The 14,286-nt window shown below is 41.2% G+C and overlaps 1 protein-coding gene across 1 annotated transcript; it reads right to left on the reverse strand.

Moving 5' to 3' along the window:
* Positions 1–4,189: 4,189 nt before the first annotated feature.
* BRS3 (bombesin-like receptor 3) lies at positions 4,190–8,898 on the reverse strand. The gene is made up of 3 exons (XM_006874707.1): positions 8,326–8,898; positions 6,198–6,549; positions 4,190–4,662 (listed from the first exon to the last, which is right to left on the reverse strand). The coding sequence occupies exons 1-3, from the start codon at positions 8,751–8,753 to the stop codon at positions 4,249–4,251; spliced, it is 1,194 nt and encodes a 397-aa protein (XP_006874769.1). The 5' UTR covers positions 8,754–8,898; the 3' UTR covers positions 4,190–4,248.
* Positions 8,899–14,286: the final 5,388 nt, after the last annotated feature.

The raw sequence follows: 14,286 nt of genomic DNA on the forward strand, positions 1-14,286 counted from the left end.
AAAATCCTGGTTGTCAACATAGATTTAGAATCTACGGATTCCAACATTGCAACAGTTTTAAAATAGAAGTTTGTTTTCAATTACTTTTTTTTTCATGAAATTCTTCTTGGAGGGGCACTATTTGGAAAACTGAACTTACATGCATTTTTAAAACATAGTTGGTGTTAAGTGCCTTTGAGTCAGTTCTGACTCAGCCACCCCGTAGGGTTTTTGAGGAGTGGCTGATGAATTTGAATTGCCGACCCTGCGGTTCAAACCAATCTTGCAGTCTGGCACATTAACTCACAGTGCCACACCAAGACTCCAAAATATAGTTAGTTTGAGTTTTAGTAGACTCATTTAAACATTGAAAAATATTAATTCCTGGATCCCAAAATATTATATAGTTGTTTCTAGCCATGTATTATTATTGGCTTCCCATTTCCTTCCTGCCTGAGTTCACAGCACAGGTGATGTATTCTACATTCTACAGCACAAAGGAGCTCTGGTACTGTAGTGGTTACGAATCAGTCTGTAAACTGCAAGGTCAGCAGTTCAAAACTACCAGGATGAGGTGTTCTGCTCCTATAAGGATTTACAGCCTCGGCAACCCTGTGCAGGGTCGCTATGGGTCGGAACCAACTCCACGGCACACAGCAGCAGCAGCACAGCACATAAGATTCTTTGTTCCCACTGTCCTCACAACCCCCTTTTGAGCGGTCAGCACAGAAAGATTCCCTGTGCCTAGATCCCATCTGGTTAGAGGCCTGTGAGGTTATCCCTGGCAGGATAGCTACATTGGACTTGACTATTCCCATTAGAGCCTCTCCCAGGAAGTATGATTATAGAGCAGACAGAGAAGGAGGAAGACCCACATAGGAAAGGTGGTCAGAGAACAGATGACCACTATGGAGAAGGTACCTGGGAGCAAGTGGCCTGTCAAAACAGCAGCAGAGGGTTAGAGTTACTGTAATAGTGAAAGAAGGGAGATGGGCGCTAAGCACACTTGCTCCTGCAGTGATGTTCTACTTGGTTATGAGACCTGACATTTGTGTATCTAACATTTTCTACTGTCTGTGCAACTGGATTCCCACTTGTTCTTAGTATCTTGTTTATTTGTGGAATAAAAACAGTTGCTGTTGAGTCGTTTCTACTTCATGGCGACCCCGTGCATTTCAGCGTAGAACTGTGCTTAGGAGACTGATTTCTCACGACTCGGTTGCCAGGCCTTTCTTCTCTTGGTGGGCTGATACCGCCAACCTTTCTGTTAGCAGATGAATGTGTTCACTGTTTGCCTCACCTGTTGAGTCCATTTGGAGACTATTGAGACTGGTAGCGCCCTAAGATCCCTGCATGACACAAACCGTTTGCACTCACTAGCAACCTAAAGATTAGCAATTGGGTTGGACCCTCCCAACAATGCTGCAAAAGAAAAGAAACGCCTGGTGTTCTGCTTCCATAAAGATTGCAGCCCAGAAAACCCATTGGAGCAGTTCTGCTGTGTAACACATAGGGATGTGGTGAGTTGGCATCAACTTAACAGCAGTGGGTTTTTGAGGTTTGGTGGCTTCCCTGACTTTTGAACCTTTTTCCCGATTGTTTTGCAAGTCACAGAAAACACGCAATGTAACAAGTAAAAGTAAAAAAAAATCCAACTCACGGGGACCGGATAGGATGTCCAAAGCTGTGAATCTTTATGGGAGCACACTGCCACATCCTCCCATGGAGTTGCTTGAGGGTCCAAATGGCTGACTTTTTGGTTAGCAGCTAAGCGCTTAGCCGTTGCACCACCAGGACTCCTTTTAACTAGTTTCAACAGGGGGCATTATAATTGGAGGTGTCCTGCTGACACAGTGGTTAGGCATTTAACTGCTAACCAAAAGGTCAGCGGTTGGAATCCTGCAGACTCCATGAGAGAAAAATGTGGCCGTCTGCTCCCATAAAGATTCACAGCCTCAGAAACCCTGAGGGGCGGCGGGCAGTGCTGCTCTGTCCTGTAGGCTTGTTGCGAGTGAGAATTAACTCGACAGTGGCGACTTTGTGATTTTTTTTTTATTAGTACTAGATAGACAGTGGCTGACCCTGGCACTCGAGTGGCACCACTCGGAACCCAGGCAGTCTGCTTCTCTCCGAATAGCTACTTGATTCTCCCTCTGGCCTTGGTAAGGGATAAGGTATGCCGTATTCCTAACCTAGTAGGCTGCAGCATTCTTGGTAGATAAAACTACATGACTCTACAAAAGCAGAGCGCACTTGGCTGAAGAAGTCACCTTGCTGACCTAGGAACTTTTTCTGGAAAAAATGACTGAGCTATCCCCACCCACCCCCTTTTTTTTTTTTTTTTAATGAACCCATTCAAATTTGCCATTTTGAAATTTTTCTGTCCCCACTTCCTGTTACAGCAAGACCTAGTGGAAATAAAAGTTACTCCTTTTGTCAAAATGCTTGGAGAATCCTGGCTTAAAATGGGTAAAACTATAGAATTTGATCAAAATCAAGAAAGTTATAAAATTTGTCTTTCCTGTGTCCTTCTTCTCCCCATTCAGGATCCTCTTCAAAGAAATGAAATCTTTCATAGAAATATTTTGGCACCACAGTATGAAAGAAACATTGAATATCAGAGCCTGTTTGTAAGGTTAATCCTGACAACGTCATCTGACAAATAATCAGACCACTCCCTCCAAAAAATATAACAGAGGCATGAATGTTACTCCCAATTCCCCAACTATGGATGGGAGACTGATGACCTAGACCCACAGTTAGGGAATGACTTGATACCAGATCCATAAGTCACCTAAGGACTACTGAGAATGAAGAAAAGGAAAGTTCTCGGCGCTCCATTTTTCTCAGCTGCTGACAGTCTTTTATAATCTGGTGCTTTTGTCAAGTTATTTCTGAATTATTACACTTAAGCAGAGTAACTGCTTAAATGTAAATTTTTACTCAGGAAAATATTTCAAGTTTTTTGTGAGTTGAAAATAAGGAATTAAAATGGGTTTCCAGTTCTGTTCTTCCAAGTGTTTACAGAAGATAACGTCACAGAAAGTTATTTGAACCTTTATTTCATACTTATTTGTTAACTCCCAGTTATAAGAACATCCAGCTTACTTCAATACTAAAACGATATAGGCACTCCACTTTAAGTAAACCAATTTAAATTTAAAGTCTACTCTTAATATTTATCCCCCCTTTGAAACCACATCAGTAGCAAAAGTTTACAACTACACAAGTCATTTGAAGCTCAAAACTACCAACAAGTACACCCAACAATGAAGTTTTTAAATACAAATTTAGCTATTTTTAGTACCAAATGTATGCTTTCATTTGCACTGATAAAGCATTTTCTGAAACCAACACAAATCAAAATCTTACACATCTATTGACAAGAGTTGTTTGAAATCACTGTCATGAATAAGCAACAGACGAGACGATAGAAAATCAGAACCTTCCATCTGACTTCCAAGAGCAGATTAGGTCACGCTACAGCAAGATTCAGATACGCATCAAGTTGAATAGAGTTGGACAGAAAGGGGATCTGATAATCACCATATACTCATTTTGCTTGTGAATAGGACAAGTTCACCACAATATTTGTGAAAACAAACTTTGCTCAATTATTAATCAATAGCGATGGGAGGAAAACTACAGAAAGCTAATACGTGTTGACCCAGTAAGGTAAACATGTCACCTCTGCACTTTATTCTTGCTTACCTCAAACATTTTTATTTCAATTGCACAGATTTAGTTACATTGGAATAGAGATTAATGGGAAAGGGAAGTCATACTGTGAAGGCCTTTTTTAAAGGACTTTATTTTTAAGAAAATGGCATAAGAGGTGTCTATTTCTATTTTGATCCCCTTTTCATATGCAAAGTATAATCTCTAGATTTACACCACATAATAAACACAAACACAAATTTATGCAAATCACATGAGTATATAAGAAATTAGACTCATCACAGATGTGATGGGAACAAATTCAAGTTTGACATTTCATGTGGTTAATTTCATCAAGCTTTCATTTTATTTGACCTCCCTCACAATCCACTGGCTCATACAAACTTGTCCTTCCACAGCTAGTATGCAGTCATCTGATCTACGAAGCCCCATAACATGAAGGTTTGCCTTTTGAAGAAAATCATGATTTCTCTTTTGCTTAAAGGGACCCTTCGTTCTTCAGATTGCCACACATTTCACAAACTACAAAAATCCTGACACCATACTCTCGGATACACGCTGGGAGGAAAAATACCATTTTTAATTGAAATACTAGACTCTGTCATCTTCCTTCTTCGCACTACACTCAGTGAGCAAGGTCACACTAATTTCAGACACCTGCGAGCTGCCAGAGCCTGGGACCCTTCCCATCACAGCCAGGTTGTTAAGAGGGGTACCAGCAGGGGAAGGCTCAGGAAGCTCTGCCTTGCAACAGAATAGCTGGGCTTTAAAATGCTGCTGGAAGGTTTTACTAAGCCAGTACAGAGCAAAGGGATTTACACAAGAATTGCTGAAAGCCATGACCCGAGAGAAAACGGTGGCCAGATAATGAATGGCCGAAGGGTCCACGTAGGTTTGATAAGTGAAGGAGCGGTAGAGATACAGCAGGTGATTCGGCAACCAGCAGAGAGCAAACAGAGCCACCAACACCAATACCGTTTTGGCAATTCTCTTCCGGGATTCAATCTACAGAGGAAAGAAGAATGGCATACACACAGGCACAATTTAGGTGGCAGAGGTTTTTCTGGATGTTATAATAGGGGAAGGGGAAAGAAGTCATTCTCTGATTTACATAGAAATTGGCAAGGAACAAACAGGTTTACCCTTTGAGTGTGAGGTTATTGACTGAGATTTGAGGGCTGAGAGCCTGTGGCTACAAAATACTCATACAGCAAATTCATTGGCATGGTCACCCAGGAACTTGGTCTTCTGAGCTCGAGTTCATACACTCCTACCCCTCCTTTTCAGATACTCTAGAATGTCTCTAATTAACTCAAAGAGGAGTGTGGAATTCCCCGACATTTCGCTTAATATCAGAAAATTAAATTGCTGCTGTATAACATGCCTTTCAATGCATCAGTAGACGCAGATTAGGTTGAAATATTCATCTGGGGTTTCTGAAAGTTGCCAAATTGGTTTCAGACAGTGTTTTTAATCTGTAGAAATTCTAACCATTCAGTCAGAAGGACACAAACCAAATACGCTGTCCTTCATACGTGGAAATAATCCTACCAAACTGACCCAGGCACATAACAACAACAACAACAACAACAACACCTGTTAATGAGAGAAAGAATAAGGTTAGGAAAAGATACGTCCTGTAGTCACACGTACAGCAAAGATCATGGGCATGAAATGGGTAACTTTAGCCTCAGGAGTACCACCTTTGAACTACCTGGATGGACTAGACCCCACCAAAGGCACTTAGCTCTCTGTGTGCTGATGGAGAGATAAATGGAATCATCTCCTCCCACCTCAACCCCTGTAAGAATGATGGAAATCCTTTCTTTAAAATCCTTTGGGAGTGTGTTTTGTCAATATTAAGTGTATTATGCCTGTGTTTATTTGAGGAAAGCGTACCTGGCTCTTGCAATGGTCTTAATCAAGCTTCAGTGAGTCACTGCGTTTTCTTGCACTCCCTGCCCCTGGACCTCAGTTTGCTCATCTGTATGATTGGCACTGAACACTTGTATGGGTTCTTGCCAGCTCTCTCCTCCTGTGTATTTCTATAATTCTATAATACTTTCTAAAATAAAGGGTACTGTATCTTTGAGTCTCACTCTGAGCAATGGTCCTCACTGTCCATGAAGTTCATAGGCTGCTTTCAAACTTCAGCCATCCCTTCTCTAATCATAGTAGTACTGCCATTTACAAAAAGCTTATTATGTGCCAGGAACTGTGCACACAGGAAGAGACTGAGGGTCACAGAAGCTGTGTAACTTGTTTAAGATTACTCAGCTAGTTTGTAATTGTTATTGTTGTTGTTAAGTGCCATCTAGTCAGTTCCGAATGAGGAGAGGCTGGCTGGTGGATTTGAACCACTGCGCTTGCGGTTAGCAGTCCAGTGCTTATCCTACAGCACCACACCAGGACTGGGATTAAAACCTGGGTCAGACAGACTCCAGAGCCCATAATCATAACAAAAATACTCACAGGTGTATAAGTAGGAATTTCACTTCTTCCTTCTAGCCATACTTGTCTGAGTCGTAATTAATACGTACCTGCTTGCGGACATGACCTTGCTCCTCAGTAGGGATATTAAGGGTGCTTTTGTAAAGAGTCCTAGCAATCAAAGAATAATAGACAGAAATAATAGAGAGTGGGATAATGTAAAACACTAAGAAGCACAGCAAAGAATGGATCTCTTGCAGGAGTCTCTCAGACAAAGGGTAAGAGGCACATGATTCAAATGTTGTGTTTTTGTTGTGGTCTTTGAAAGTATACACATTTGAAAATATCGCCTCTGGTAGAGCAATGATCATAGACCCAACCCAAATGCAGCCAGCTTTTGCACAGGTCTTCAGGATGGCATTGGACGGCTGTCGCTCCAGGGGTTTCACAACTGCTTTGTATCTAGAAGAACCAAACGAAATGTAAAAAAGGACAGACTTACTATTAGCTGTTAGTGGTCATCTAGTACAACCTCCTACCCATATGCAATATTCATCCACTAGAAGTGGTTGTGGTTAGGGTTTCAAATACACATACTACATCTCAAGTTGTTTTGTTTTCATGGTATGTGAATCACCATTTCCCTTATTCACTCACATAGGATATTCCGGATTTGCAATTTTATAAACTTTCTGTATAGCTCTTCCGGAACAAAGAAATCATTTTAAGCAGTGATTTCACATGTGATTGAGAGCAATTCATAGCTATGTATTACCTTAAGTGTTCTAAAAGACTCCCTTTTTGTGTAAGTGACTGCTGTTAAGCTGATTTTTTTCTTTCTTCGTGAGTGAGCAGCCCTAAATGTTGCTAGAAAAAGAAATCCAGGGATTTACACAGTAAAGACGTGAGAGTTCATTTCTTCCCTGTTTCTAAATGCTAATTCATTGCTCAGGCAAATTGTGGGGCAAGGCAACGGGGAAATCGGAAGCCGTGTGCCAGTGCAAGAGTGCCTCCACGTCCCAACAAATCCACCTTAAAATCACCCCTTCAATGAGTCTGCCCTTCAAAGGAATAGACAGCCACCAAAACAAAAATCGGAAGGAGCTGGGAAGTCTTTCTTCCTCTCCGCTTCCCAAATCTGAAATTGCAAGAATCTATTCTTTAGGGTCCTGCCAGGCATTGATTACTTACAGACTTGCAAGCTTTTTTAAAACATCGCTGTAAACATTTGGAGCCTTAATGATTTTTTATGCTTTCATAGTTATCGTTTTACAATAAGAACACAGAAAAGCACAGTACATACATGAATTATTCGAATATGGACCTTGAACACCCTGCCTGCCAGAGATTCTCCCATGCTCTATCCTTAAGAGCTCTAACTATCAAACAGCTTTCCTTTATTTCCCCCGGAAAGGTCAATTTACAACCCTCCAACCCACTGCTGTCAAGGCAATTCCAACTCTTAGTGACCCTCTAGGACACAGCAGAACTGCCCCACAGGGTTTTCAAGGCTATATGTTTTTACGGAAGCAGACTGCTACATCTTTCTCCCTCAGAACGGCTAGTGGGTTCAAACTGCCAACCTTTTGGTTGGCAACTGGAGGCTTTAACCATTGTGCCACCAGGGTCCTTTAAAAGCCTATAGTGAAAACAAAAACAATTAAGTGATGGCATTACACTGAGCTACCAAGACGCTGAAACCCTCACCATTTTTCTATCACTAACTTGCTTGATGAATCAAATCAATCAGATGCACGCATAATCTTTACCACACTCCCGGTAGCCTGTCATACATATGTGGTCCATTGCACACTGATGTGTGAAATACAATGTTTTATTGTGGAATATATTGCACCACTAGGCTGCACTAATGTATAAAGCTTGAATCCCCCCCCCCCCATTTTACACCTGAAACAATTTGTTTTACCTGGTAAATTGGGGAGAAAAATGCCACCATTCATTATTCTTTCAAGCAAACAATTATACTTCAGAGAGAATAGATTCCTAAAGCATACAAATTTAAGCGATGTTGGTATTTCCTCAGATGCTAACAGGAATTGTAAGATTCTCATAAAACAACTTTTATTTAGATTGCCACCCAATTCTCCGATCCGACATTCAGATTACAGAATGTGAGAAGAGCAGAACAGTAGTCGGTGAATGCTAAGCCTAAGCTCTCCTTTCTTTTGTACCTAATATCACTCCCCAGCAAATATAACGGAAACAAAGAAAACTCACCTGTCAGCGCTGAGAATTGTCAGTGTGAACACTGACACACCAACAGAAGTGAGCTGGATGAAGGAGAGCACCTTACAACCAATCCTTCCAAACAGCCATCCGTCTGTAAGATAGTGAGTTGCATCCACTGGCACACAAGTTAGCAGAAGTAAAAGATCTCCGAAAGCTAGGCTGGTGATGAAAATATTTGGCACTGTTTGCATGGACTTGGTCTTGAAAAAGACTTTGATGAGAACAGCATTTCCAAGAATGCCCACGGAAATGATCACAGCATAAGTGATATAGATGGCACACAGTATTCCTGGAGAATTCTCTTCAGTCCAGCCTTTATTTGTGGTATCATTAGAAATGACAGAGCTTGATGATTCTGTGTCATTTGTAACAGAAAGCAAGGTCTGATTAGGTGCTTGAGGCTTTTCTTGAGACATTTCTTCTGAAGACTTCAATCTTTAATATTCCTCCTGCTCAGCTCAAATGCAGCTGATTGCTACGTCCAATGCCAACATCTAGTAACGAGATGGCATTAGAAGAACAGAACAGAGTGGAAAGAGAATTCAAGACATCCGGAAACTCCTTGCTTTCAGTAGTTCTGTATCTCCCAGCATGCCTGGCTAAATGCTTACCGAACTGGCACTGAAGAGTGGGAGGTGGAGGAGTTTTATTGGTGTTTGCGTAACATAGGTGACACAAGGGTAGGGAGGGGGGCATCAGGAAATGCTCTGCAGTTGCTTATTCTTCCCTCTTGGGGAAGCTTATGAATAACCATACATTATAAAATAATAGTTACTGTTTAGTACAATCACCCTGTTTTCATATCTAGCCAGCAAAATCTGTATAAATCCTACCAATTTTCTCCTAGAAATGAAAGAATTTGTGTCTCTGCTCTCCAAGAGACCCTACTGCATCTTCCTTTATGTGACAAATAAGTGTGTGTGTTCCCTGAAGCACAAACTTGAATCCACTGCTCTAGATTTAATATCAGCGAGGCACTGAAGCAACAAATCATTTCCACTTTGACAGGGCGGATGTCACCTTCAAGGAGTAATAACTCAGGTGACCTGGCCTTAATACTTCGCTCTGACACAAGGTAATGCCATGACTTCGTGCATCTTACTGGAGCTGTGCTACACGCTATCAGAGCAGCCACCAAAGGGTGAAGAATCATTCAAACCACCAATTGCTTTGTCTCTGTCATGTCCTATTAGCACAGTTGACTGGCTGACTCTTTTAATGCCATATAGATATAGAAATAAGAGGTTTAGGGTTTCTCTCCTTAGAAATGGCTGAAATGGCCCTGACTTATTCAATACAACAGTACAAACCAGCACCCTGTGTCCTGATACACAAGGATTTGTAAGAATGAAAATCATTATTTTCTGATGAGAAAATGCCATAGGTCATTCAAGGAATAATTAACATGGACACAATGTTTACATCAACTGAACGAAGTCAAACATTAGAGCATTACCTTAGTGCCAGCAAGAAAAGTCAGGTATGACAGAAAACAAGAGTATGTAGTTGTATGGGTATGGTTGTGTTGGGCAGGGGGCGGTGTTTGGGGATTGGAAGCCAGCAGTTTGAAGGCATTTAATACATAACCTGCTAAGAAATAGTCTCTGAAATGATCTAAAATTCAACAGATAATGTCTCAGCTCGGAGAAAGTTTAGACAGTAAGATGTTTACAGATATACAAGATATTATTTATAAAGTTAAATAAAAACCAGCTAAATATATGGCTGGACAAGGAGGGACAAACCAAGATTGCTCTTTACAGTGACAAAATGGTGGTGGTGGTGGTGGTGTGCTGTGGAGTCAGGGCCGACTCAGAGGAACCCTGCAGAGGGTTTCCGAGGCTGTAAATCTTTACAAGAGCAGAAAGCTTCATCTTTCTCCCGAAGAACAGCTGATACTTTCAAACTTCTGTCCTTGAGGTTAGCAGTCTGACTTGAAACCACTATGCTACCAGAGCTCCATACGATGACAGAATATTTGCAATAAATTATACAGAGAATCAGTGAACTGATTAAGTTGAGTCTCTTAAACCAGCACTTCTCCCTAGTCTCTTTTCGTCTGCAAGCTCATCTGAAACCTGCCCACCATGAATGACTCTGCTGGTATTTAAAATACCGGTGGCAGAGCTTCCAGAATCACAGAAACTCACAAATCACCACTGTACAAGAAACTGACAGACAGGTTTCAGATGACCTTCCAGACGAAGACAGACTAGGAAGAAGGAGTGACTAACTACTTCTGAATATTTAGTCACCAAAAACCTTATGAATAGCAGAGAAACACTGTCAGATATAGTGCCAGAAAATGAGCCCCTCAGGTTGAAAGGCACTCAAAAAGTAGAGTTGACCGTGATGACACGAATGGAGTAAAGCCCTGGGAGTAAAGCCCTAAGGACCTTCATTGAGTTGATGGGGCACAACTCAAAATGAAGAGAAACAGCTTGAAACATCCATTGAAAATCAGAACATGGAATGAACAAAGTATGAATCTGGGAAAATTGGAAGTTGCCAAAAATGAAATGGAATGCATAAACATCAATATCTTAGGCATTAGTGAGCTGAAATGGACTGGTATTGGCCATTTTGAATCTGACAACCACATGGTCTACTATGCCAGGAATGACAGATTGAAGAGGAATGGTGTTGCATTCATTGTCAAAAAGAACATATCCAGATCATTCATGAGGTACAATGCTGTCTGTGATAGTATAATATCCATGCACCTATAGGAAAGACCAGTTAATACCACTATTATTCAAATTTACACACCAAACTCTAAAGCCAGTGAGGACAAAATAGAAGAATTCTACCAACTTCTTCCATCTGAAATTGATCAAACATGCAATCAAGATGTATTGATCATTACTAGTGACTGGAATGTAAAGGTTGGGAGCAAAGACGAAGGATCAGAAGTTGGAAAATATGGCCTTGGTGATAGAAATGATGCTGGAGAACACATGATAGAATTCTGCAAAACCGATGATTTTTTTCATTTCAAATACCTTCTTTAGACTACATAAGACACAACTAGACACATGGACCTCACCAGATGGAATACATAGAAATCAAATTGACTGCATCTGAGTAAAGAGATGATGGAAAAACTCCATATCATCAGTGAAAACAAGGCCAGGGGCAGACTGTGGACCAGACCATCAATTACTCATATGAAATTCAAACTGAAGCTGAAAAAAATGAAAACAAGTCCACGAGAGCCAAAATATGACCTTGAAAATATCCCACCTGAGTTTAGATATCATCTGAAGAACAGATTTGATACATTAAACACTAAAGACTGAAGACCAGAAAACTTGTGGGATGACATCAAGAACATCATACATGAAAAAAGCAAAAAGATATTAAGAAGACAAGAAAGAAGGAAAAAGTCAAAATGCATGTCAGAAAAGACACTGAAACTTGCTCTCCAGCATAGAGATGCTAAAGCAAATGGAAGAAATGAGGAGGTATGAAAGCTGAACAGAAAATATCAAAGATCAGCTCAAGAAGATAAAGCCAAATATTCCAATGAAATGTGCAAAGATCTGGAGTCAGAAAAGCAAAAAGGAAGAACACGCTCAGCATTTCTCAAGCTGGGGGAAGTGAAGAAAAAATTCAAGCCTCGACTTTTGTTATTGAAAGATTCTCTGGGAAAATTATTGAATGATGCAAAAAGCATCAAAAGAAGATGGAAGGAATACACAGAGTCGCTGTACCAAAAGGAAATGGTTGACATTCAACAGTTTCAAGAGGTAGCATAAGATCAAGAGCCAATGATACTGAAGGAGGAAGTCCAATGTGCATTGAAGGAATTGGCACCAGGATTTGATGGAATAAAAATTGAAATATTGCAAGAAAGTAAGGCAGCACCGGAGGCACTCACTTATCTATGCCAAGAAATTTGGAAGACGACTATCTGGCTGACTGATTGGAAGAGATCCATATTTGTGCCTGTTCCAAAGACAGGTGACCCAATGGAATGCGGAAATCATTGGGCAATCTCTTTGACATCCCATGCGAGTAAAGTTTGACTAAAGGTATATAGAAACAGCTGCAAGCATACATTGACTGATAATTTCCAGAGGTTCAAGCCAGATTCAGGAGAGGCAGTGGAACGAGGGGTATTACTGCCGATGTCTGATGGATCTTGGCTGAAAGCAGAGAATATCTGAAAGATGTTACCTGTGCTTTATTGACTATGCAAAGGCTTTCAATTGTGTGGATCATGACAAGCTATGTACAACATTGTGAAGTATTAGTATTCCTGAACACTTAGTTGTGCTCATGAGGAATCTGTACCTGGACCAAGAGGCAATTGTTCAAACATAACATGGGAACACTGAATGGTTTAAAATTAAGAAAGGTGTGCGACAATGTTGTACTCTTTCACCTGTATGCTGAGCAAATAATCCGAGAAGCTGGGTTTTATGAAGAAAAACGTGGCATCAGGACTGGAGGAAGACTCATTAACAACCTGCGATATGCAGATGATACTACCTTGCTTGCTGAAAGTGAAGAAGGCTTAAAATACTTACTGATGAAAACCAAAGAGCACAGCCTTCGGTATGGATTGCATTTCAATGTAAAGAAAACAAAAATCCTTACCACTGGACCAATAAATAATATTCTTATCAACGGAGAAAAGATTGAAGTTGTCAAGGACTTCATTCTTCTTGGATCAACTATCAACACTCACGGAAGCAGCAGTCAAGAGATCAAATGATGTATTGCATCAGGCAAGTCTGCTGACAAGACCTTTTTAAAGTGTTGAAGAGAAAAGATGTCAGCTTGAGGACTAAGGTGCTCCTGACCCAAGCCATTAGGTATTTATTTTCAATAACCTCATATTCACTGTACAGTGAGTAAGGAAGGCCGTGGAAGAATTGATGCTTTTGAGTTATGGTGTTGGAGGAGAATATTGTTTAAGTGCCATGGGCTGCCAAAAGAACCAACAGATCCGTATTGGAAGAAGCGCAGCCAGAGTGCTCCTTGGAAGCCAGGATGGCCAAAATTCGTCTCGCATACTTTGGACATATTGTCAGGGGGGACCAGAGGCTGGAGAAGGACATCATGTTTGGTAAGGTGGAGGTTCAGAGAAAAAGAAGAAATCCCCCAGCGAGATGGATTGGCAAAGTGGCAGCATCAATGGGCTCAAGCGTGGCAACAATAGTTATGTTGACCCAGGATTGGGCAGTGTTTTGTTCTGCTGTGCAAAAAGTTGCTATGAGTCAGTACTGACTCGATGGCACCTGACAACTACAACAACACAACAACAAACCATACCTGGACACCTGGTGTGGCGCTGTAGGATAAGCATCACAAGGTTAATGGTTCAAAACCACCATGCAATTGCATGGAGGGGATTGTAACCATGGCAATGAGAGACAATATACGATAGAATGAATGTAAAACTAATGTTCTCCCATGTAAACTATCACATAATTCACAATAAAACATTAAAAAAGAAAAAAAACCCACCATGCACTCCTCAGAAACCCTATAAAGAGTCGCTGTGAGACTGAACAGCAATTAACAACAAACCACATCCAGGAGCCCTGGTGGTGCAGTGGGTTAAGGATCGACCTGCTAACTACAAGGTCGGTCGTTCAAACCCACCAGTCACTCCATGGAAGAAAGATGAGGCTGCCTGCTCCTATAAAGATTCACACTCTCCAAAACCCCATGGAGCAGCTCTACTCTGGCCTAAAGAGTCGCTAGAAATCAGAATTGACTGATGACAATGGGTTTAGGGTATACAACACCCTATCCTCTACTTCTTATGAAGTGATCCCCAAAGCTTGAGTTTCAAAAATCAATAGAGGTGGACCATCAAGGGAGAAGAGCAGTGAGCGGGACCCTACCCAGAGAAGCAGTGACGCCTGAGATGGAGGCAGAGACGATGACGTGGAGAAATGGAGCAGTTAGGGACTTTAGACACAGAGAGGAAGAGGG

This window comes from Chrysochloris asiatica, unplaced genomic scaffold (genome assembly GCF_000296735.1).
Source record: "Chrysochloris asiatica unplaced genomic scaffold, ChrAsi1.0 scaffold00295, whole genome shotgun sequence".
Classification (NCBI taxonomy): Eukaryota; Metazoa; Chordata; class Mammalia; order Afrosoricida; family Chrysochloridae; genus Chrysochloris; species Chrysochloris asiatica.